General features: G+C 42.1%; 1 protein-coding gene across 1 annotated transcript; it reads left to right on the top strand.

Annotated features, from left to right (window-relative positions):
- The first annotated feature begins 1271 nt into the window (after nt 1–1271).
- MKRN1 (makorin ring finger protein 1) lies at nt 1272–24636 on the top strand. Its single transcript, XM_058531429.1, has 8 exons — nt 1272–1596; nt 10287–10415; nt 17671–17900; nt 18365–18591; nt 20802–21016; nt 21762–21872; nt 22428–22566; nt 22930–24636. Exons 1-8 carry the CDS (start codon nt 1409–1411, stop codon nt 23140–23142), a joined length of 1452 nt encoding a protein of 483 aa, XP_058387412.1. The 5' UTR covers nt 1272–1408; the 3' UTR covers nt 23143–24636.
- The last annotated feature ends 327 nt before the right edge of the window (nt 24637–24963 follow it).

Raw genomic sequence — 24963 nt, 5'->3', positions numbered from 1 at the left:
CCAGCAGAAGAGGAGACCAGCTCTGGACTGGGTGCTGTCCAGAGGTGGGCAGCTTAGGAACTGGGTGTCTCGGCAATCTTTGTTGGGAGGTAGGAGGGAAAAATGAAGTGGGGCTGGGAAGACATTAGTAAAAAAGCTGTAATTACTCAAAAGGAGGCGATTGTTAGTTTTTACACAGCCATGGTGTGGCCTTGGGAGAAACACTGTTTTCTATCGGCTTTGCCACTGTCTTTGTATCTGTTAGGTACACCGTGGTCTGATTATCAGTGGAATTTTCACTTTCTCAAGGTAGAGAGACTACAGAAGAGCAAATTAAGGGCTTATGAAAAACTGCCTATGGGAGCTCAGGATGCAATACGCAGCATCTGAGAGGACAGTGGGCATTAATGAGAAAACAGGATTAAACACGTTTTAATTTTCATAGTTTTACAAATAACTCTTAGAAGCTGGGATATTCCAGACACCTTTTGTTATTCATTATCTTTAAGTATTAACTGTAGTGTGAAAGCACAGTGCTAAGGGTTTTCCATGAACTCTCATTTAATTTTCACAACCACCCCAGGCTAGGTACTGTTATTACTATTTAAAAATTACTACTACTACTATTATTATTATTGCAGATGGAGATGGCAGGAGCAAGAGAGGTGACTCAACTTGCTCAAAGACACATAGCTCGGAATGGGAGAAGCCGGGAGATAAGGGAGACAAGCTGACTCCAGAGCCTTTGCGCCGCCTGCACGTTATTCTCTTGGGCTTAGAGATCACACCTTTGATTGGAGGAGTAAGAGAGAACATTTATTAAGTGTTTACTACGTACGAGACACTAAGCTCAGTGATGGCCACGCAAATCGTATAATCCTCACAGCAACCCTCTGAGGCAGGGCCTACTGATATCAGCCCCATTTGAAAGATGAAGAAACTGAGGCTCAGAGATAATGGGTATCTAGGTCAAGTTCATACAGCTGGTAATTGGCAGAGCCAGTACATGGGGAAGTCTGGATTCTAGCCTAGGTGCCGAATCTCCTCCTCCCCGCCTTCCACCGCATCAGCCTCTGCTAGGAAGTACTCCTCTGGTTCAGCACTCTGGAAATTCGGACTTTGGTTCCCTGGAGGTGGAGCCTGGAGGGGGCGTGGCCACCTGGGGAGGCCGGCCTGCCCCGCCCCTCGCCGGCGGACTGTCTCGTCCACCAATCAGAGGGCGCGGGGGGCGGGCCGCGGGCTCCCCGGCTCCGGCCGGCAGATCGAGCGGCTAGAGCGCTGGGAGACGCGACGCGGGGCCGAGGGGAGCGAGCGGCGCCTCGGTCGGCCTCCCCCCCCTCCCCTCGCCTCGCCGCCTTCTCCCCGCAGCCGGCCCGGAACTATGTGATCCCGGAAGTTCCGGTGCCATTGCTGTGTGGGATAAACAGTAATGGCGGAGGCTGCAGCTCCCGGAACAACAGCCACACCATCAGGAGCAGGAGCGGCAGCGGCGGCAGCGGCCTCCCCTACCCCTACCCCCGCGGTCACCTCCCCGTCCCCGGGGGCGGGGGGAGGGGGAGGCGGCAGCGACGGCAGCGGCGGCAGCGGCGGCGGCTGGACCAAACAGGTCACCTGCAGGTGAGACGCGGCGCGGCCGGGCGCCGGCGCGGGGAGGGGACCGCGGCCGGGGAGGAAGGGGCGGGCGGCGGCCGGGCGCGGGCGGAGCGGGAGCCGGCGTGTCGCCGCCGCCGCCGCCCCCGTCCCCGCGGCCGCGGCGGCCTCCCCGCCCGCGCTGCGTCAACCCCCGCCGGGCCCGGGCGCGCGCAGCCTCGCTGCGGGGCCGCCGCGCCGCCGCCCTCCCCGCGCCGGGCGAGCGGCGCGCACAGGAGAGGTGGGCTGACTCCTCCTCCTCATTGTCGCTGGGTCCCCACCCCCGCCTCCGGCTCCGCAGGTCCGGGGAGGGGCGGATGGTGCCGCCTGGAGCCGGCCTCCCCGCGACCCCGCCGGGCTGGGGACGCCGCGCGGGTGCCGGCGAGGTGGCCTGGACCCCGGGCCTCCCGCGGGGTGGTCCGTTTGTAACGTCTTCTCGCGGCTCTCCGCCCCCCCCTCCCCCGAGAAGCAGCTTTTGTTATTTCTTCTTTGTACGTTTATCCGGGTGGGCGGTTCCGAGCTTTGTCTTAGAACCCAGGGCCGGGCCGGGGTCGTCTCCTCCGCCTTACATTTTACGGGCTGCCGTTCCCCTCCCCCGGCAAAATGTGTCTCTCATGAAATCCTCTCATCTTACTCCTAAAGGGAGTCATAGACCTCTCCGCTCCCGGAGGAGAGAGGTTTGGTTTGATGTGGTGTGTCAGATGAAAATATTTGAAAAAATAATTGATGAGTAGATAGCAGTTACATGGCTGTGCGCACGCATGTAAAAAATTATCGAGCTGTACGTATAAGATTAGGGCATTTAATTGGATGTGATACGTGGATTTTTAAAAAGTGATCGGTAGCGACTGGAAGCCTTTCTTTTACTTTCAGTTGCAAAAATCCAACCGAAACGCCGGTTTTCACCTGGGTGGGATAATTTATATGCAAATACGAAAAAATATTCCTAATATACGGAACTCACGGTCCTAGTATTAACAGCGGGATCGAAGCGTTCCCAGCCTTTAATATGGTACATTTAAGGCATGAATGATAAGCTTACTTAGGTTGATTTTTAATAATGAGATGGAAAAAGCATAAAAGCTGTTTTAGGTAGCTTCTCTTATCGGTCATCTGTAGGTCCTAAGAATGGAATCAAATGCAATATCCCAAGGAATGAGAATTTTAAAGTTCCCATTCATGGAACCAATTATTTGAGTCTCTGTTTCTCTTTTCTCTACAATGCTGTGGTTGATTTATATGTGCTAGTTGAATGTTTTAAAACTAAAAGAACTAGTGTAACCTTTATATTCCTGAACTTTCTAGCCTGTCGCAGCCTACCTCCATACACTGAAAATAATCTTCCTTGAATATGTGAGTTCTTCAAGAACGCCATACAATGCCTAGATTTTACCCACCATCTCCAATCTAAATATAGTCTAGCCTTGAATACCCACCTCCAACCTGAGGTTACTGTCCTTATCTCATTATTATCCTGTTGTGTCTTTAACGGGAGCCCAACTTGACTTCTCTGCACAGAATTCATAGTCACTTCTACACTTTACTTTCCCCTCTTAGGTACTTTTCCATGTTCTGTTTCCCCATTTCTAGTTCCTCACCAGTATCATCAGAATTTCAAACAAGAGTAGCAAACTAATCATTCCTCTTTGCGTGCCTTTAGTATCTTGAAATTAATGTAATATCCTAGATCGTTTCTGGACCAGTGGGAATTCTTTGCCTGTGAACCAATAGTTATATGTGTTTAAGAAATTTACATTGCTGAGTAATCTGATATTTTGCAGAAGCATTATGCAAAAGATACAGGGTTAGATGTGCTAGTTTTTGTTCTTGTTTTTTTTTTATAAGCCTGTCTGTAGCTTTTGCTTGAGACAGTGATCTTAAAAAAAAGTACAGGTTAGTTGATGTGTCTTGGGTTTTAATATTTGACATTGTTTTCAGTTGTTCTAGGTACAACATGATCTCCTACTTTAAAAAAATCTTTCTTGTTGAATAGAGGAATATCAAATATGTTATCTTCATTTATTTATTCTGGACCCGAGCTCTCTGAAAGCAGGGACCGTATTTTGGTTATCATTGTCTCTGTGGGGCTTTACTCAGTACCTGGTATACTCAGTAAATGCTTGAATTGGTGTTGATAAATCCACACCTAAAATTACCCAGTTTAATATGTATTAGTAAGATTCCTCTGCTTTCATTTTTTAAAAAAACACCTGTAAATTAGCAAAGACAGAGGACTTACTAGAACATGTGTATGTCTTTCTGGGACTAACTACTTCATTCAGTTATTCCGTAAATAAGCGTTAGTACCCACGAGAGACATGGTGCTGACGTTAAAGGGAGTGCAGGAAAGTACTGTATTATAAATAAATATTTTCATTGTGTTTGATAGCTAAACCCTCTTTGAAGAGAATTCAAGATAGTGCTGTGTCCTAGAGTTTATGCTTATTTCCTCCTCATATCTAGGAATTGGACTAAAGCTATTTTTTTCACTTAGGGTATAATCCTCTTAGAAGTCAGAAACTGTTTCAATGATGGATATTTGTTTTTAATTGCTCAGAATCATCTGTATTTTCCTGTTAGTTAATATTTCTCTCGAAATTGTATCTCGTGTTTTACTTGTGCGGCTTAAGAAAAACCTAAGTATACCTTTCCTGAAGAACTGTATTATGCTGCCCTCACCAGGCCATTTTTCGTATCTTTTATTAGAGGAATACTATGAAATGGAAATGCTATTATTGCTTCTTCTAGTTTCTTGGAGTGTGTGGGGTTAAAACAATGCGTAAAGAAAGTTGTAACTTGCAAATTGTGATTTTGAATTGAGACATTGCTTTATTAGAATGCTTCAACAATGGTAGATGTGTATTCAGGCAGTTGAAATAATAGACAAAAACAAGTATTTTTTCATTTTGATTTTTCAAAAACTTTTTTTTTTAAGTGTAGTTAAGGTGGCTTAAAAATGAAGGAAATCCTCCCAGAAAGCCTTTGTCCAAGTGATGTGATATCCATAGGGAAGTTTATTATTTGCAAACTATGTAGTGTTTTTTGAAAGGATGGCATTGAAAAAGTTATCCAGCCCAGGGAAAGAACAATTAATTTGCTACTGGCGTTGTGATACACCAGGACACCTGGCTGTGTTCTACAATTTTTATTAAATATGTAAGTATTATGTGTGTAGGTACTGTAGGAGATAAAAAGCAGAATAAATCATGGTCCTTAACCACCAGGAATTTACAGTCTAGTTTGAGAAACAAGGTACATATGCTTATCAGAAATTAAGTATCAAAGTAAGAAATGTCATACCAGATTGAGTGATTAAATGCCAAATTAATTAATATTCTGTAATTTCTTTAGACCCCCAGAGAGGTTGTTATGATGCCTAGAGGTACTCTGAGGGTGTTGTCAGGTTCTATCCTACCCTCACAACCTACTATTGGGATTTCTTGTATCTTGGTGACCATGCTTAGGTTTCCAAGAGGCACAGCAGTAGTGGGATTCTAGTCAATTGTATTTATCTTTATTACTGGACAATGTCTGCTTGGAGTCATAGAATCTTCAAGGTGGAAGGAACTTCAGGAATCAAATGGCCCACCCTTTCACCGAAGGCAAGCTCGGCCTGGGCAATGGCATCAAGGTGAATTCGATGGTGGCTCTTTGGTGGTGGCATTTAAAAACAAAACAAAAGCACTTATTTTGGTTGGTTTTGTTTTGGGAAGAAATTCTTGGGAATGGGTTGCCTTTTTTCCTCTTCTGTTATCTGCTATAATTTACACTAGCATGTCATAATCTCTTAGACTTACACAGAGATGGGTTGGCAAGGAGGGATTTCACTGTGAGGCCTGTTTATAATTCTGGGCCTACCAGCAGTGTTAGTATCACTGAGAGACAAAAGGCACGTAAAACAAACCAAAAGCCCAAACCATCCACACCAAACAGCCGCGTAAAATAATGCTTAGTGTTTGGCAGTAACTAATTAGGGCTTGTATTCTAGTGTTTCTCTTGAGTCTGCAGTATCAGGTGATTTTGTGTCTGCTTGAATTCCTTCACTGGTGCTCATTCTGGACCTTAGGAACTTATTTCATTGCTGATAGTTCTGTTTCTCAGTCCTTATGTTGAGCCAGCTCTGTGATGTAGCTTCCCACATGTGTCCACTTTGTCAGAAATAGTGCTGGGAAAGGTTATGCTAACTTTGTCTGCTTCTTGTGGCATGACTTCTAGGTCTCTTGCCCTCTTGCTTGCCTTCCTCTTGCTTAACTGGTTCAGGTGTGCCTCTTGCAGTGCATGGTCAGAAACAAATGTGGTCAAAGTATGGTCTGACAAGGCAGAGTAGAGATGTGCAAGGAGAGACGTGAGGACCACAGCGAAGACACTGTGCAGTTACTTCACTCCTACTGCTTTTTTTTTTTTTAAGTTCTTAAACCTGAAAGAGTGGTGAAACTAAGATGGAATCGCTTCCTGAGGGTCACACAGCTAGCGAGTGACAAAGCTGGAATTTAAACAGTCTTCCTAATTCTGAACCTGTGTGCTTTTTATTTTTTATTTATTTTTTGTGTGAGGAAGATCAGCCCTGTGCTAACATCTGCCAATCCTCCTCTGTTGCTGAGGAAGACTGGCCCTGCGCTAACATCCATGCCCATCGTCCTCCACTTTATATGGCATGCCGTCACAGCATGGCTTGCCAAGCGGTGTGTCAGTGCGCGCCCGGATCCAAACCTGCGAACCCGGGGCCACGGCAGCGGAGCGTGAGCACTTAACCGCTTGCGCCACCGGGCCGGCCCCTGTGTGCTTTTTATTACTACTCACTTCTAAAGGGTCTACTCCTGATGCAACCTGATTGTATTGACTGTTCTTGTAGCTGCGTTCAAGCTGTCTCTTGAAACTTGGGGTCAACTAAAGTCCCTAGATGTAAATATAATAAGTTGGCCAAGACAGGTCACCTGGAAGGTAATTTAATGTAGTGTTTTAAAATTTAAATCTGATTCTAACACTTCCTTCTTTCAGATCCTTCAGTGGTTTCTTACTGCTTTAAGATAACTTGGCTTACAAGGCCCTGCAGAATCTGTTCCCTAGCTCTCCAGCCCCATCTCCAAGTTTGCCCTGGTTCTCTTCACTCTTGGTCATATGCTCTATTGTGCTCTTGGCCAAAAAGTGCCAATAGGCCATGCTACTCATAGGCCAGCTAATTTGTTTGTTGACTTTAATTTTCACTTTGTTATTTGGGATTCTAGAGAACAGTTTTTACCATCAGAGATGTCAAAAAGTGATAGTGGTGTAGGTGTTGCAAAAATGCTAAGGAAGTTCAAGTGCAGGTATTAGGAAGTTGAGCTCCTTGAAGCAGCTGGTTGAGGAAACAAGGTTAAGGTCAGCAGCTGTGAAGGTCAGCAGCTGTGAGGTGGTGATTCGTGGAACACATAATTTGACATGATGAGGAGCATGATCACCCTAAGTGCAACAATGAAATGAATGAGAGCATGGCAAAATAGGATTTACACTCAAACCTAAATTCCAAGGATGTGCCCGAGGTTTAGGAGCTACCTTCCCAGCTTGAGATCTCTAGGTAGATACTTTATTAAGCTGTAAAACTGTATCAGTATATGCATCTCTGATTTCAAACTGACCCCAAAGAACTACTGAAGGTATAGACACCTTTATCTTGTGTTTAGAGTGTGAGAGTGAAAACATCCCCACTGGGGATGGGACAGTGAACACCTGTATTCAAACAGTGACACTGTTTCAAATGAATAACCTATTATTAGCTGGGAATACTTTTATAGATACTTTGAAGCAGCATGATTATACTGTTGTAGTGATTACAATGTAACTATCATTGACTTGTTTTTTTTTAAGTGTTAATCTCTTCATTTGTGCAGTTAGAAATTATCTTTTGGTACAAGTGGTTTAGCTCAAATTTGGGTTATGTGGCGCTCAAACAGCTTCAAAGCTTGCAGAAAGTAGTCTTGTAGTTGAGCAAAAGTTCAAACTTGACTTAGATTAAGTTAAACCTACTAACAGTTGAAATTAGGTTAATTATAGTTATAAATTGACTTCCTACCATGTTCTTGTATTTTGTTGTAGACTGCATTCGTAGGGCACTTTAGGATCTTGGTAATTATAAACTGTTTCCACCAAGATGTTCTGTTCTTTCTTTACATTTAATTTGTGACATAGAAGGCTCACTTGCAGGTAATCTCTGAATAGAACCTTTCACATTTCAATTTGGGGCAGCCTTCTTCAAGGCTCCTTAGGTAAATATTTTTCTGTATATTGTAAGGGAAGAGGGAGAATCCCCCTCTGCCCTTTCCCTTAAGGTTCTTATGGCTGGCCAAATAATTAACAAGACAGGTTAGCAGGAGAAAATAATACCACGTTTAATAACATGTATACATGGGAGAAACCAGGGACACTGCATTTCTCAACACAATAGCAGAAATTCTCGTCTTAAGTACCATCTTCAGTTAAAGACAAAGGAGCATGTTGGGCGTGGGGGGTGTCAGTTACAGGAGATTACCATTAAAGCACAGTAAACAAGAGTAAGGTTATTATGCAGATTTAAGGCCTCACCTTCCACATTGATAAGTTTCTAGAAATGAGGTCATCCCCCCTCTTCCTGATATAGAGAGGGAGATACCTTTACAAATGGAGATTTCCCTTATAAATGTAAATGTTTGTCTGGCAACTCCTGCAGGGCCATCCAGAGAATGTGGCCAGAGAGACAGAACTTCCGATAAGATGGGCTTGTAGGTGCCTTTTCTATTGTAGCATCTATTTTACATTATGTTACAGCCATCAGATAGAAGATCTGTTCCAGGAAGGAGTTACTATGTCAAATTCTTTAGGCAGTTAGTGGGGGAGGTCAAATGTCCGTCAGAAAAAACAATCAAGGTAAAGAGATATATTTCAGGGTGGCCAAATCTTGATCTCCCACAATATCATTCAGATCATTGGGCGACTTCGTGCTGTTCTACCTACCATCTCTAGATAACTGTGTGACACTGTTGGATACAGCGGTGTCCCCTACAAGTCAACCACATTTACACCCTGGAAATAGGCGCTTTTCCCTTACTCTCTACCAGCTGTACGTAGGTGCATATTTGAGGAGTTGTGGCCTGCCAAAGTTAAATCTTCATAACCCTGCTCAAGAGAAGGAGACCAATAAAGGACCAAAGAATTAAAAAAATGAACCCTGACAGAAGTCAGTGATGGGAGGGTGGGGTGGTGGTGATTCTACTCACTTTATAGGAACAGGGTTATCTACAAAAAATAAGACCCTTATCACTTCCCTAATCTGCAGTTACTTAGAGGAAATGCAGATTGCTGCTACCTCCCATCCCCTTATCTACAAAAAATAAGACCCTTATCACTTCCCTAATCTGCAGTTACTTAGAGGAAATGCAGATTGCTGCTACCTCCCATCCCCCAGTTTCCAAATTAGGTCTGAGGTAGGGTTTCAAAATTTGCATTTCTAGCAAATTCCCAGGTGCTGCTGCTGCTGGTCCAGGTCCTCTTAGAAACTACTGAGTCATATTTTAATACTTTGTTTTTGGAAACAGCTAGTTAGGTACACATGTAATCCTTTAAGGCAAAGGAACAAAAGTCTGCTAAACAAAGGACATAAAGTGATTTCCCTTTGCCTCTACTTTTGCAGCAGATTTTTCTTGTATTTTCACATGTGGCTTTTAAAGAATTAAAATGGTTTCTTGAAGAAGTGAAACACATACAGTAGTCTGACCTGTTCTGATCGACGTTGTTTCTTGCTTCATCTGTGATTTTTTTACAGATAGAGCTGCCATTATGGCTAAAGTTAGCGGAAAACAAGTGTTGGATTCCCAAGGGGAAGGGGAGGGAAATCCCAACTCACCAGGTCTCGGGATGACGCGGGCCCACAGACACAGAAGACCGAACTTGATGCAAACGCAAGAGGTTTATTGAACGGAGCTCCGGGTCGACTCGTGTCTCTCGCAGGAGACAGAGGGGTCGACCCCGAGCCTTAGGGGGCAAGTTCTTTTATAGGATTTGGGAGCATAAAGCGGGAAAAGGTTGGCGCGGTTTTACATGATTGGTTAATTCAAAACATTCAGACAGTTACATTTTATGGCGCGAATTGCTACGGCGCGAAACAGCTATCAAGGTGCACACACATGTCCCCATCTGGCCCCCCTCCACCCCGACCCTCCCAAACTTATCCCTCTGTAGCACTCCCTTGTTCTCAATTTTCTCTGAACAGTTTAGGGTGAGTCTTCCGCGAACAGAGTCAGTTGGGATCGATAGACTCTATTCATAGAAGACTCGCCCCAACTGCCCCTTAAGGTGTTAACATTTTAAATTTTTAACATAATTTACATCCTTCACAAGAAGTTACTGCTCTAGGACTGTAAAATGAGAACAGTGGTCAGACTTAACCTGCAGAGGCAAGGTTAATGATGACCTCAAAGTCGACGTCTAAATTAGTGCTTGTATCTATAGGCAGCCTTCCTGTGCTATCGTAATGGGTAATTTTATGGTCATACGGTCTGGTTCTACTTTCTTTGTGTTCATTTCACATGTTTGTGTAGAATATAATAGTAGAATATATTACTAGTATACAGTACTGGTATACTACTGGTAGAATATATTGGTCATGAATTCTTTGAACACTGGCTTTAGTCTTTTTTAATCTAACTTTATGGTTCTTTGTCTCACAGGTATTTCATGCATGGGGTTTGTAAGGAAGGAGATAACTGTCGCTACTCGCATGACCTCTCTGACAGTCCCTATGGAGTAGTGTGCAAGTATTTTCAGCGAGGGTACTGTATTTATGGAGACCGCTGCAGGTAAGAATTTGTTTATAAGTCAGCTTTGTTCAGGGATGGATTGGGAGAAAAAAATGAGAGCAAAATACGTAATTCTAATAGCTTTATAAACAATAGATTTAAAATAATGCTTTGTAAAGTACTCCTTAGGAATGTTGGTACACTGACAGAAATCTCTCCCTTGGAGAGAAGTATTATTACATATTTAAAACATGAGTTTGGGGGCCAGCCCGGTGGGGCAAGTGGTTAGGTGCGCGCGCTCCGCTGCAGCGGCCCGGGGTTTGCCGGTTCAGAACCCCGGGTGCGCACCGACGCACCGCTTGGCAAGCCATGCTGTGGTGGCATCCCATATAAAGTAGAGGAAGATGGGCATGGATGTTAGCCCAGGGCCAGTCTTCCTTAGGAGAAAGAGGAGGATTGGCAGATGTTAGCTCAGGGCCGATCTTCCTCACAAAAAATAAATAAATAAATAAAATAAAACATGAGTTTGTAATACAAGCCTAAGTTTACTTAATGCCTGAGGAGCAACTTCTGCAAACCTAGGGATAGGGTGTGGTGAAGGTATGTTTGTATGTGGCATTTTCTTTTCAAGACCAAGAATGAGGGGCGTATTTGACCAAACAGGACTAGTTTCAGTTGTTTTCTATTAACATGAATTATGGAGAGCAAATGGGATCGCAGGCATTTGGAATAGTGTAGTAGGTTACTAGTTAAGAGATCTTGTCATTCCAGCTAAACATTCCTGAACCCCGAGCCCCCAAGACTAATTTTAAGCTAAAATTTAGGGAAAATGCTTCAGGCATGTCTCTAGTATCTACCTCAGAATGTTAGAGAACAAGAGGGATTAGTTATTAAGTAATCTCTATCGTTATCCATTGAATTGGTACCATAATCCTTTTAAATTGCAATCAGCAATAGTGGGTTGTGCTTGAAAATTGGGTAGAGCTTTTCTTTATCTTCCCAGTTCAGAAAATATCTCGGTATATTAGTTATCTATTGATGTTAAACAAATTACCCCGAAATTTAGCAGCCTAAAAACGGTAAACATTTATTATCTCCTAGTTTCTGGGGCTCTGAAATCTGGGAATGGCTTAGCTGGGTGGGTCTAGCTCAGAGACTCTCAAAAGAGATTGTAGTCAAGATTTCAGCCCAGGCTGCCATCATCTGAAGTCTTGATGAGGGCAGGAGGATCGCTTATAAGATGGTTGACTCACACACTGTTGGCGGGAGACATTAGTTCCTCACCGCGTGGACCTTTCCTGAGGGTTGCTTTAGTGCCCTCACACTTGGCAGCCAGCTTTTCCCCATAGCAAGTGATTCAAGAGAGACAGCAAGGAGGAAGCAACAATGCCTTTTATGACCTAGTCTCAGAAGTCACACACTGTCACTTCCACTATATTGTGTTTATTACAAGCAAGTCACCAAGTCCAGCGCATGTTCAAGGGGGGAGAGATTGGGCTCCATCTTTTGAAGGGAGAAGTGTTAAAGAATTTTGGACATACGTTAAACCATCATACTAGGTAAGACATTTTGGCAATGTCATAGCAATTTTAGTGTCCTATTATCAGAACTATTGGGTTCATATGTTTAGAGTTCAAAAGACTAAGAGATTATTGCTGGGTAGGCTATTAATGTTAGGTCATTCCACATCTGTTTTACTAGGAAATCTAGTAAGGATAGAGAAAAGGAAAAAGATCCTTTTCCCATGACTGTAGGAGCTCAGAAATGGATCCGCTGATAACTGAGTTTAGTAGTCAATCATTTTGCTCTCTGCTAATTTTTCCATTGCAATATTGCTGGAAAGGAAAAAAAATGACACCGTGACTCTCTCCTCAAAAAAAAGCAGAAACAAAAAACCCAGATATGTCTTTTGCAGTCACAGTATTAAAGGGGGGGAAGAGTTGCTAGAACTCCATCCTACTGTGAGTGAGCAATTCTTTAGAGTAGGATGGTCTCTGTAGGTTTTCTAGACCAACTTAATTGTAGGGGACATGGGCTCCTTGACTAGTTATTCAATTGGGAATCCTTGTAAACTATGTTTAGGGAGAGGGGAATTGAATATTGATGAGAGTGGAGACAAACTCTGAGGTGCCCAGAAAAGAGGTGTGGACGATAGACTATGTGACAGAATGAGGAAAAGTGTGGCTAGTTAACAGATGAGCCTCTTGTTTCAGAAGTGCTCATGTAATTGGGCCACATAGGTGGAATGAATGGGAAATACAGTTAAATTGAAGAAATCTGAGCTAAGGCCTGGGCTCTGTGTTAATCAGCTTATTTTTCAGGTAGCTTTGCCAGCCCCACATGGCATTCCGTGTTCTCCTTGGGAGTAAGTATAGAAGCCCATCTTCAGCATAACCCTGTGTTCAGTGGGCTTCCTTGTGGGAGACCGAGGTTGAAGGCCAGGGAGTGAGGTAGGTGCCCTCTTTTGGTGAGGCTCTGACATTTAGGGAGATGAACTGTTTTTGTTTTTTTCCTGTTTGGTTTTCTTTATAGTAAGGATACAGCTCCCTCTTTGGGGAATGATTCTGATTTGAGCTGGGTTTAGAGCTTTTAGGAAAGTGAAAGGAGTTAGGGAAACCTGTGTACTAATGGTCTTCCTGAAAGGAAAGTTGGTGGTAACTGTTTGGGACAGGCTGATATAGGTGATTATTAAAAGCTTGGTTATAGACTAGCTAAAGAAGGAATCTTATGGAGGGGCTTGTTCTAAGACTTTTCTTGTTAAAATTATACTTGGGGGGCTGGCCCAGTGGCATAGCAGTTGGGTTCACATGCTCCGCTTCAGCAGCCCATGGTTCACAGGTTCAGATCCTTGGCGCGGACTTAACGCACTGCTTGTCAAGCCATGCTGTGGCAGGTGTCCCACATAAAATAGAGGAAGATGGGCACAGACGTTAGCTCAGGGCCAATCTTCCTCAGCAAAAAGAGGAAGATTGGCAACAGATGTTGGTTTAGGGCTAATCTTCCTGAAAAAAAAAATAGTTATACTTGGGGACTTAAACCTACTTTTCACTCTTACTATGCAGGGATCTTTTTATACAACTTGGCCCGTGCCCAGGGATTTCAAATACTTTAACTTCTCATAGAGGGAATAGTTTATAAAGAAAGATAACATCCTAGTTCCAACTGTTCAGAAGTGTTGCCGCGTCAGTGTTTCATAATGATAGCAGTGTTGTTTAGGGAGGCCAGTCCTTCATCGCCCGGGACTGTTGTGCACATTGCAGGCCATCTAGCCACCTTTGCTTGTGCCCACTAAATGCTGGTAGAACTCCCAGTCAGTGTTTCTGAACAGCCCCTGGAGACAGGGGCCGCAGTGCCTTGGTTGACAACCATTGTTGTGGTAGATCTTGCTTCCTTTGGAGGGATTTTGCCCTGTGGACCTACTGAATTAAAATCTTTAAAGGCAGGAGCCGGCCCTGTGGCTTAGCGGTTAAGTGCGTGCGCTCCGCTACTGGTGGTCCGCGTTTGGTCCGGGTTCGGTCCTGGGCGCGCACCGACGCACCGCTTCTCTGGCCATGCTGAGGCTGCGTCCCACATACAGCAACTAGAAGGATGTGCAACTATGACATACAGCTATCTACTGGGGCTTTGGGGAAGAAAAAAAGGAGAGGATTGGCAATAGATGTTAGCTCAGAGCCGGTCTTCCTCAGCAAAAAGAGGAGGATTAGCACGGATGTTAGCTCAGGGCTGATCTCCCTCACCAAAAAAAAAAAAAAAACAGAAAATCTTTAAAGGCAGATATCAAACCTTGAAACAATTGGGGATGGGGAGTTGCAAGCCAACCGGAGGGAAAAATGTCTGGCTTTTGCTTAGAGCCAGAAGAAAGATTGATTAAACTTCCTTAGATAGAAATTGATACTATATCAAAGTATTCTTTGCAAGATGTGAAAGAAAAGCTCAATATTAGTTTTAGGGCTGGCTCAGCATTATTTGTTACTTAACACTTTGACTAAAAGGATCAGCGATTCTGTGATAATCCATTAAAGAATTAATTTAATAACTATAACAAAGCCACTGTCATTGACTGTGAATCGAATAGACGTGAGAATCCTCTTAAGCAGGAGTTGACAAACTTTTGCTATACATGGCCAGAGAATAAATATTTTTCATTATGCAGGCCATACAGTGTCTTGTAGCGCAAAAGCAGCCATAGATAATACATAAGCTAATGGATGTGGCCGTGTTCCAGTGAAACTTTATTTTGGGACACCGAAATTTGAATTTCATATAATTTTCGTGTGTCGTAAAATGATCTTTTTTCCAACCATTTAAAAATGGCAGAACCATTCTTAGCTCTAGTAGGATTTGGCCCCAGGGTCATAGTTGGCTGATCCCTGCTCTTAAGGAGGTCCATACTTCACTGAGCCATATTCTTTAGTAAACATCTTTCAGAATGGGAGTCCTGCTTTATTAGTTTTTTCTTATTTGTACTTTATGTTTCCTAGTGTTTACTCACAAATCTTCACTTCAGAAGCATATTTTATATAGATCTACTGTGCACTAAGGGAATAACTGCCTAAGTAGGCAGATTTGAGAACATATGTTCTTTAATGGTTTTCTCTAAACTTAAATTCTATATTTGCCCCTCAATATATAATCCCTTAGAATAAAGTTGTTTTTATTTGATGTACTATTCTTTTTCTAGAATAATTTAATTTAAAAAGTTAATTTTCAAAATAGATTCTCGTTTGATAGCAGGGACCTTGTTTTATTCATATTTGGCTCCTCAGTGTATGGTCCAGTTCTTAATGCATGGTAGATGTTTATTACTAGGTGTTGATCAAAGAAATTAACTGAGTGTGTTTATCCCAATTTTTTAGTCTACTCTTAAAACAGATTCTTCTAGGACCGTAGAACTAGAATATTTGAAAACAAGAAAATTTCATTTATTTACAAATGTGGACTTTTCTAGCTAATATTCTGTGTTTTCAAAAATTTTATTATGCCTTGTTGATTCCTTGATAAATTTACTTTAAAACCAAAATGCACTCCTTTCAAAAACTTCATAATATTTGCAATTTCATAATTAGATGGTGATGAGCATTCGAGTCCTATTAAGTATTTTTTTGAGTCGTTTACCCTGAAATCCTTAAAATGAATATAGCAAAGAAGAAAGAAAGAGAATTAAAATATGGGTGTCATATCTATTTCTTAGACTCTTTATGCATCTTGACATTTAATTTTTATCTAATCATTTAAAACTTTCTCAAGTGCTGAAGGCTTTCTTTGTTGGTGGAACTGGCATTTTAAATTCAAGCCTGTCGTAATTCCAGAGCCCAGGTTCTTTTCTAACTTAAAGGCTGTGAAAGTAATTAAGATATTTTTCTGAAATTCCCTTTCAAACCAGGGAATTACTTAATCTGAAAAGTGAGGATTTGAGACTAGATTTCTGAGGTTCCCTATTGCTCTAAAATAAGCTTCAGAGCAGTGCTGTCCAATAGAACTTTGTGCGATAATGGAAATGCTCTCTATCCCACCGTCTAATGTGGTAACTGCTAGCTGCGTGTGGCTGTGGAACACCTGAAAGTGTGGCTAGTGCAAGGACCATGCAACTGAGTTTTAAATGTTAAGTATAAATAGCTAGATGTGGCCAATGGCTGCCATGTTGTACAGAGCAGCCTTAGAGTCACCTTAGACTTAGAACACCACTTATTTGACAGTTACAACATCTACATCCTCTCTAAAATGATGAAAGAACATTTCCTGAGAACTTTTTGACTGTAAAGTGCGATGGTACGAGTGATAGAGCATATTCATGACAGTCCTTCCCCTCATCCTTCAGCTTGCGTGGTTCCAGTCTGTGGAATAAAATGCATTGGGTTTTTGTAGCCGATAGCAGGATACTCAGATTACTTGTACTGCAAAGCCAGAGTAGGTTACCTGATGCTTTAGGGTAGGAATCTGAAGCTTTGAGATAATATAATAGAATGAGAAAGACCAGCTCAGCAAATGTTAAATGTTTGCCATAAGCTAAAGGACAGTCTTTAGTTAAGTTTTACTCTTTTTTTAGATAGAAGTGTAAGACACTTATAACACAGATGACCCATGGTTAGTATTGTCCAATTAATTAATTGATTACATGAACTGCTAGCTATATGCTACATACTATGTTATAATAGTTTAGATTTACTACATACGTTATTAATTTATTGTATGAGTGAATCAGCATAAAATGCTCAAAGAATTGTGAGGATTTTCTCAGGCAGAAAGTTGCTTCTTGAAGGAAATAGAGTTTTTTCTATATTTGGAGATGTGGTTTAATGATCATTGTACAGATGAAAAGGAATGAGAAAAGGTTTAGGGTAAGAATTTGGAAATGGAAGTAATTGAATGAATGGATATAGGAAAAGAAAATACATATTGTATATTTTGTAAATACTGTCTCTCGCTTTTATTATTGCGAGCATTTTAATTTATGTGTTGGTAAAATGTTCCACATTTCTACTTGTTGAATTTGAGTGTCAGCCCTGCTTTGGTTAGTCAGTCAATTTTGGCCTCACAGTGTTTTTAGTAGAGTTGCCATGGGAACTATAGATTGTCAACTATCTGAAACTCCTGATTAGAGTGGAATTTGAGGGTAAAATAGATGGTCTACAGCAGAGTGGGCAAACTATGGCCTGTAGGCCAAACCTGGCCAAAGGCTGTTTTTGTAAAGAAAGTTTTACTGGAATACAGCCACGCATAGTCATTTAAATAAAGCCTAGGGGCCGGCCTGTGGTGCAAGTGGTTGAGTGCGCGTGCTCTGCTGCCGCGACCCGGGGTTCGCCGGTTCGGAACCCCGGGCGCGCACCGACGCACCGTTTGTCAAGCTGTGCTGTGGTGGTGTCCTGTATAAAGTGGAGGAAGGTGGGCACGGATGTTAGCTCAGGGCCGATCTTCCTCACAAAAAAATAAAATAAAAAATAAATAAACTCTATGGCTGCTTTTGAACTACAGTTGCAGAGTTGAATAGTTGTGATGCTGACAACGACCTACAAAGCCTATGCTATTTATGTCTTTGACCCTTCAAAGGTTTGCTGACTTCTGGTCTATGGCCTTGCTGCTGAAAATGTGGTCCCTGGACCAGCAGTATTAGCATCATGTGGGAGCTTGTTAAACATGCAGAATCATGGGCTCCACTCCAGACTTAGAAATTAGGTACCTGCCTTTTAACAATTCCCCAGGTGATTCACATGTGCAGTAGTTTGGAAAGAACCCAGGGACAGGGTTAGGGAATATATAGATTCCATCTAGAGGCTTCTGGTTAGACAGTGACTGCTGACTTTTAAATTTTTTTTAGATATGAACATAGCAAGCCATTGAAACAGGAAGAAGTAACTGCTACAGATCTAAATGCAAAATCATCCCTTGCTGCTTCCTCAAGTCTCTCATCAGTAGTTGGACCGATTGTTGAAATGAATATGGGCGAAGCTGAGTCAAGAAATTCAAACTTTGCGACTGTAGGAGCGGGTTCAGAAGACTGGGTGAACGCCATTGAGTTTGTTCCTGGGCAGCCCTACTGTGGCCGGAGTGAGTATTTTTAAGAATAAAAACAAGTGAGAGGGCTAGACAGTAGTTCATCAATTAGCTGGGTTTTCACAAACTTCCTGCTTCCAATCTTCATATTTAGCCTAATCTTAAAACTCTAAATTGGATTACCCAAGACTTACAGATGGAGTGAAAGAAACTTTTTGAATCCAAATAGTAATGAATTTAGAATGTTTTGAAAAACTGAAGGCTCTCTTCTTTAATCAGTATATTAGCACAAGAAATACATAAAAAGCTTTTTTTTTTAACAAGCCTAATCTTGGAAATATTAACATTAGAAAAAATTCGTTTCTTTCAAGAGTTAGGGAATTAGCTCAATAGACTGTTTTGGAGTTTAATTGAAGTTCTTTTTATTTTTTCTTTTCAGTTAGGTTCTCAGTTACCTTGTAGTTCATATATCTGCCTTATCCCTTTTGGACCTTTACCACCCTCTTAAACATTTTCAGCTGCCCCTTCCTGCACTGAAGCACCCCTGCAGGGCTCAGTGACCAAGGAAGAATCAGAGAAAGAGCAAACTGCAGTGGAAGCAAAGAAGCAGCTTTGCCCCTATGCTGCAGTGGGAGAGTGCCGCTATGGGGAGAACTGTGTGTATCTCCATGGAGACTCATGTGATATGTGTGGGCTGCAGGTCCTCCATCCAATGGATGCTGCCCAGAGATCACAACATATAAAAGTAAGTCTTTAGGGAGATATTACATTAATAGGTGTGAGAACTATACTTGCCCTTTCACAACATTGTGGGTTCGTTTCAGAGAAACATTGGGTGAAGTGAATGGTTATCAGTAAGTAGGGATATTTTCCTTCCTGGGCTTCTCATATGCTTTATCAGGAAATCATGCTTTCAGAACCCCAGACTACGTGCTTTTTCCCTTTTTCTCTTCTTTTTTTAAATAACATCTTTTCTGAGATTCACATTCTATACAATTTACTCTTTTAAGATGTGCATTTCATTGTTTTTTTGTATATTTACAGAGTTGTGCAACCATTACCACTATTCTGTCTAATTTTAGGACATTTTCATCATCCCAAAAAGAAACCTCATACCCGTGAGCACCATTACTCTCCATTCTACCCCTGCTCCCGCTCCTGGCAACAACTAATCTACTTCCTGTCCCTGTGGATTTACCTATTCTGGACATTTCATATGAATAGAATCATATATGTTGCCTTTTGTGACTGGCTAAAATAGCATATGTTCAAGGTTCATTCATGTTGTAGTGTGTGTCAGTACTTCATTCCTTTTTATGGCTGAATAATAATACACTGTACGGCTGTACCACATTTTATTTTTCCATTTGTTAGTTGATGGACATTTGGATCACCTTTTGGCTATTATGAATTATACCACGAACGCTCATGTATAAGTTTTTAAGGACATAATCTTTTAATTTGTCTTGGCATAGAGTTGCTGGGTCATATGCTAACTCTGTGCTTAACATTTTGAGCAGCTGCCAAACTTTTTCCACAGTGACCACACCATTTTACATTCCCAACAGCGACAAATGAGGGTTTCAGACTATGGTTTTAAGCCCATTTGCAGCATAAATTTTTTTTGAGAAGACCTTATCACAAACCTTATATTTAGTGGAGCAAATTTTCCTTCTGATCTCTGATATCTCTGCTTAATAAAAGTTAATTTTGTTGTTGGGGTGAAGCATGGTATAAGGTAGACATAGTTTGAATCCACCTTCACATCATATTGGCTGTGAATTTAGGCAGGTTAAATCCCTAGGTCTTTCATCTGTATATTGAGGATAGTACTGCCTACCTCTGAGGATTGTTAAAAAAAGGTTTAGGAAAAAGATAAAAAAATAGAAAATATACTAAAATGTTGTGGTTATGTGGGATTATGGTTGACTTTTCTATTGCTTTTTTGCATTTCCTACAGTTAGCATGTTTCTTAGAGATTAAAAAAGTATGTTTAATGTAATGTTATGTCAATTATACCTCAATTAAAATAAAAAGCACATGATATCCACACAAAAAGTTGTACATGGATGTTCATGGCAGCATTATTCATAGTAGCCCCAAAGTGGAAACAACTGAAATGTCCATCATCTGATGAAGGATAGATAAATCGTGGTCTGTCCATACAGCAGAATATTACTCAACAATAAAAAGAAATGAAGTACTAATACTTTCTACAACATAGATAACCTTAAAAATGTGCTGAGTGAACAAAGCCAGTCACAAAAGGCCACATATTTCTACGAAATGTCCTGAATTAGCAAATCCACAGATTAGTAGTTGCCTAGGACTGAGGGGTTTACGGGGAAATGAGTGACTACTATGAGTCTGAGGTTTCTCTTTGGGGTGATGAAAATGTTCTGTTGACTGTGATGATGGCTGCACAACTCTGTGCATATACCAAAAACCGTTAATTAAAGGAATGAATTACGTGGTGAGTTATATCTCAATAAAGGTGGGGTTTTTTGTTTCTTTTACTGTGAAAATTATGTGCCTGGCAATAATTGTCACCTAATAAATTTTAGTTTCCTTCACCCTTATTTCTGACAGGTTGTAAATTAGGGCCTTACTCCTGATTGTATTTTCCATGTAGAAACCAGAAAATCAACAAACTTAGTATAAAAAACTGTCTTTAATATGGATAACAGCAGGGGTCGAGCTGCAGAATAGAGACGGTTGGGTAACTTTTCAGTTCCTGAAGTTGAGTCCTCAGTTTGACTTTTATAGTAGTGTAAAGCCCCGGAATGTCAGTACTCTTGTATTCACTTCTGTACAAAGCTGCTTTTCGTGTCAGATTGGAGCATTATCTTTTCAGTTGACTGTTTGATTCTCTGAACATGAGTCATTAACTGTCAAGTTGAAGTCTTTCATTATTCAGTGACTTGATTACACTTCTTCTCTCTCCCCTCTTTCTAGTCTTGCATTGAGGCCCATGAGAAGGACATGGAGCTCTCATTTGCTGTGCAGCGCAGCAAGGACATGGTGTGTGGGATCTGCATGGAGGTGGTCTATGAGAAAGCCAACCCCAGTGAGCGCCGCTTTGGGATTCTCTCCAACTGCAACCACACCTACTGTCTCAAGTGTATTCGCAAGTGGAGGAGTGCTAAGCAATTTGAGAGCAAGATCATAAAGTGAGACTCCTCCCCAATCTTCGTTTGTGCTTTCTATTTTGGGGAAGAATTTAGTATCTTGTGCCAACTTTCAACCAGATGGACCGCATTTTAATGCATGCATTTTATCTTGAAACTGGGGTATTCTTCTAATTGGGATTTCTTGTTTGTATTTCAGCTAGCTTCTAGGTTAGTTGGTTATCTACTTTTATTTGAATGAGGAAACCCTGTGTATCAGTTAGTAGAATCTTCGTGCTTTTTCTGAGGAGATTGTGTTTAATGGATTAGCCAGTTTAGGCTCAGTGAACAAACTTATCTAGCTCTGAATGTATGTTTCCTGACGTTTTACATTTTCCACGTTCCTCTTCCATCCATTAAGCTAGCCAATAATCCACCATCCTTTAAAGATTGTTCTCATAACTGAACAAAAACTACATAATCTAAACAGAGCAAAGTTACAAGAAATAAATTTATTTAAACGAAAGAAAAAGGAGTCTGTGTGAAATGTCTTCTTTTGTTGTTTTTTTTTCACCTAAGTTATTTTTTTTTTAATGAACTGGCTAGCCATTGAATTGCATATGTAAAGGAGTTTGTCGTGCCTCAAAAGGAACGGTCAGTTGTGTGACTGTGTGGAACCCTTTCAGGAAATGCCCACCTGCCTTTCAGTTAAGTCTTAAATCTGGAGGTGACACACCAGGGTGTGTCCTTGAAGAAGAGTGGGCCTGTAAAGGAGAATTTGCATTGCAGCCTGTTCATTGTTTCCCAGGTCCTGCCCAGAATGCCGGATCACATCTAACTTTGTCATTCCAAGTGAGTACTGGGTGGAGGAGAAAGAAGAGAAGCAGAAACTCATTCAGAAATACAAGGAGGCAATGAGGTATGAGCACTGCAGCCTTTTCTTAAGCTCAGATCCCAGCTTGGCTTGGGTTCACTTTGAAAAGAACAGTGCTGCATTATATACTCCTACCTCCTTCCTGCCCTTTCTTTTACTTCCCAGTACGGTTGATTTTGTCACCCCCGATAACACTTACCCATTATGTGTCTTGCTATAACACAGTCCCTGGGGTGCATGCCAAGGGACTGTGTTATAATGAAGTCTGCTGCTGACAGCTAAAGCCCCAGGAATGGGGTTCTGCCTTATTCTGAGTCCATGTTACCGTTGTCCTGTATTCTTGTGTGTGGGCTTTCTAGAAGATTTTCTCTCTGCTGGATCTGCAGGACTAGAAGGGTTAAACAGCGTAGACTTGAGCAGAGTGTTTGTTTCTAGTTAGTATTTCATGAATTAGCACACACATGGTTAAGAACACACCTTGGGAGGGCTATAAACAGACATACTGGTTCTATCCCTACCTGTTTAAAGGAAGCCCGGATGATAGTCAAATACAGACCTGAAATCCACTGTGAATAAGGGTTGCGATATTTTCCTTTCCAGCAACAAGGCGTGCAGGTATTTTGATGAAGGACGTGGGAGCTGCCCATTTGGAGGGAACTGTTTTTACAAGCATGCGTACCCTGATGGCCGTAGAGAGGAGCCACAGAGACAGAAAGTGGGAACATCAAGCAGATACCGGGTAACTCTCACTGTTTTTTTAAAGGAGGGGAAATACCACACTGTCAGTTGAGTCCTGCAAAGATTGGGGTAGGGGAAGGAGAAGATTAACACTCAGATCTGGGAGCGAGACTAGAGTATTAAAGGAGGAAACCAACCTCAGGAAACTGGGAGGGATTTGAAAGGAGAAACTAGAATGCTTAACGCTCTAGACTAAACTGTTTGCATCGAGTAACCCGAGGGGAGGAATTGGTAAAGTCGAAACCCTAAATGAGAAGTCTGGTTCGTCATGCCCTCTGATGTGCTGGATGGTTTGCCTTAGAAACAACAGAATAGAAGATCCTACTCGACAGTGCCATCCCTATCATGGCCTTGTTTTTTACAGGCCCAACGAAGGAACCACTTCTGGGAGCTCATTGAGGAAAGAGAGAACAGCAACCCCTTTGACAACGATGAAGAAGAGGTTGTCACCTTTGAGCTGGGCGAGATGTTGCTTATGCTTTTGGCTGCAGGTGGGGACGACGACCTGACGGACTCTGAAGACGAGTGGGACTTGTTTCATGATGAGCTGGAAGATTTCTATGACTTGGATCTATAGCAGCTTTGCGTGGCGCGTGAACTGGTCTGCTGGGCCTCAGACAGTAGCTGTCCCCTGTGGTGGTGTGGCAGTGCCCGTGTCTCCTAGGCAGGCCTATCAACTCCAGGTGCTGTCGTAATAATTTTTACCCAGGGCCTGTCTTCTCAATCCCTCACCTTTCCCCAAGGAGTGTGTTGTTTTCTCTGTTTAAAAAAGTTACAAAAATAAATCTTAAAGTTAGTTTTTTTGTAACACGAATTTAACTGTCAGACAGTTAGTGTAGGTTTGTTGCGTCATCTGTTTTCAACCAGATTCTCACGGTTCTAGGGTAGCATCCACGGACTTCCCACACTCATGTTGAGGACCCCAGGCTCAAAAGGAACAGCATTGGCCCCACTTTGGGGTCCAAGAATAGGGGTGATGGATGAAGGATCTGAACTGTGGCAAGTAGCTTTCTGCTGCAGACTGCAGAGGTGGAAACTGGAGGTTTCTGGTGAAATCTGCACATCTCTGTTTTTATATCTGTTCCCTCCACTGTAATCCCCCACCCTGTGCACTTGTTCTGTGGTTTTGGTCTCTTGTTTAATTGCGCACAAGTGGTAAAACTACTGGGTAACCAGAACCAGGTGCGAATGTGTTGAGGGTTTTACTGTGTGTAGCGTGATAGGAGAGTTGTGAGAGCACGTCTGAAAGATACAGTGGCATAAAATAAATGCAGAGTTGGAAGTTGCCTCCCCAGGGCTGGTAGGCTTGGTGTGTGTGAGTGTGAGTGTGTGGTAAGCTGCTCGTGCCTGCGTAGATGCAGTGTTCTCAGCCTTAGTGGAAAACACGGTTTAGAGGTTTCAGCCTGTTGTGGCAAATAGATCTTAAAGGACAAAGCAGTAATTAGTAGCTGTTAATAGAGCCATGCTAGCTCTGTCTGTCTGTATAAATAGAGAAATGGGCTTAGCCATAGAGGTTAAACTATCTGGTTATCCCATATATTAAGACAAACTGGGTCTCAGATACACAGTTGTATTTAATGTTTTATGATCTCCCAGCCTTCCCAGTCTGGGCACTTTTTGACAAACCTTTGTCCTCCTTGAGGGCTTTTGTTGTCCGGTTTTTAGGTTTGTTTTTGTGGGTATTTCCCTCATTCCATCCCTGAGCTTTGCAGGTAGACAGATGTGATTCAGAACTATCTTCTAGAGTGTTTCTTTTAGGAGTAATTGGTTTGCAGTAATAAGTAACGCTTTTCCACTAAAGGGGAGGAGGTGGTAATCCACGAGACAAGCTAGTTAAGTCATTAGAAGAATTCCTTGACTGGACATCTTAGCTTTGTGTTTTGTTGCTCTGTTTCCTGAAAATAACTTGGAGATGCTCCTGATTTGTCCGTCTACTGCTTTGATTCCTGGATCCACCCATTCTTTCACTTTAAGAAAAAACAAGTAATTGTTGCAGAGGTCTCTGTATTTTGCAGCTGCCCTTTTGTAAGAAGCACTTTTCCCAAATAAAACAATGAAAAAACCCCCATAAGTTGGCTTTTTGTTTTGTGTAAAGTGCTGTTTTGACATGTGTAGATGTCAAAGCATAATATTTGTTTCTTTCATTGACTCTCTGATCAGTTCATCAATTAGTCAAATTTCTCTGGATATAGTTTCACTGAGAAAAGTGACACCTTTCTAAGACATCTAGCCTGCTGGGATCAGCAAACTCTTCTGTATTTTCGAATTTGCCAAGGCTAAGTCTTAGCCGCCTTGGTTGGCCAAAGGCACTGCCGGTTCTCTGCTGCCGTGCACTTGTAGTTGAACCTGCTTCACCCCTACACATCTCAGGTAGGTCATGACGTGCTGTATTTTGAAA

The sequence above is a fragment of the Diceros bicornis genome, chromosome 3 (assembly GCF_020826845.1).
Source record: "Diceros bicornis minor isolate mBicDic1 chromosome 3, mDicBic1.mat.cur, whole genome shotgun sequence".
Classification (NCBI taxonomy): domain Eukaryota; kingdom Metazoa; phylum Chordata; class Mammalia; order Perissodactyla; family Rhinocerotidae; genus Diceros; species Diceros bicornis.
The sequence above is the reverse complement of the archived record's forward strand: the minus strand, read 5'-3'. Positions and strand labels throughout refer to the sequence as shown.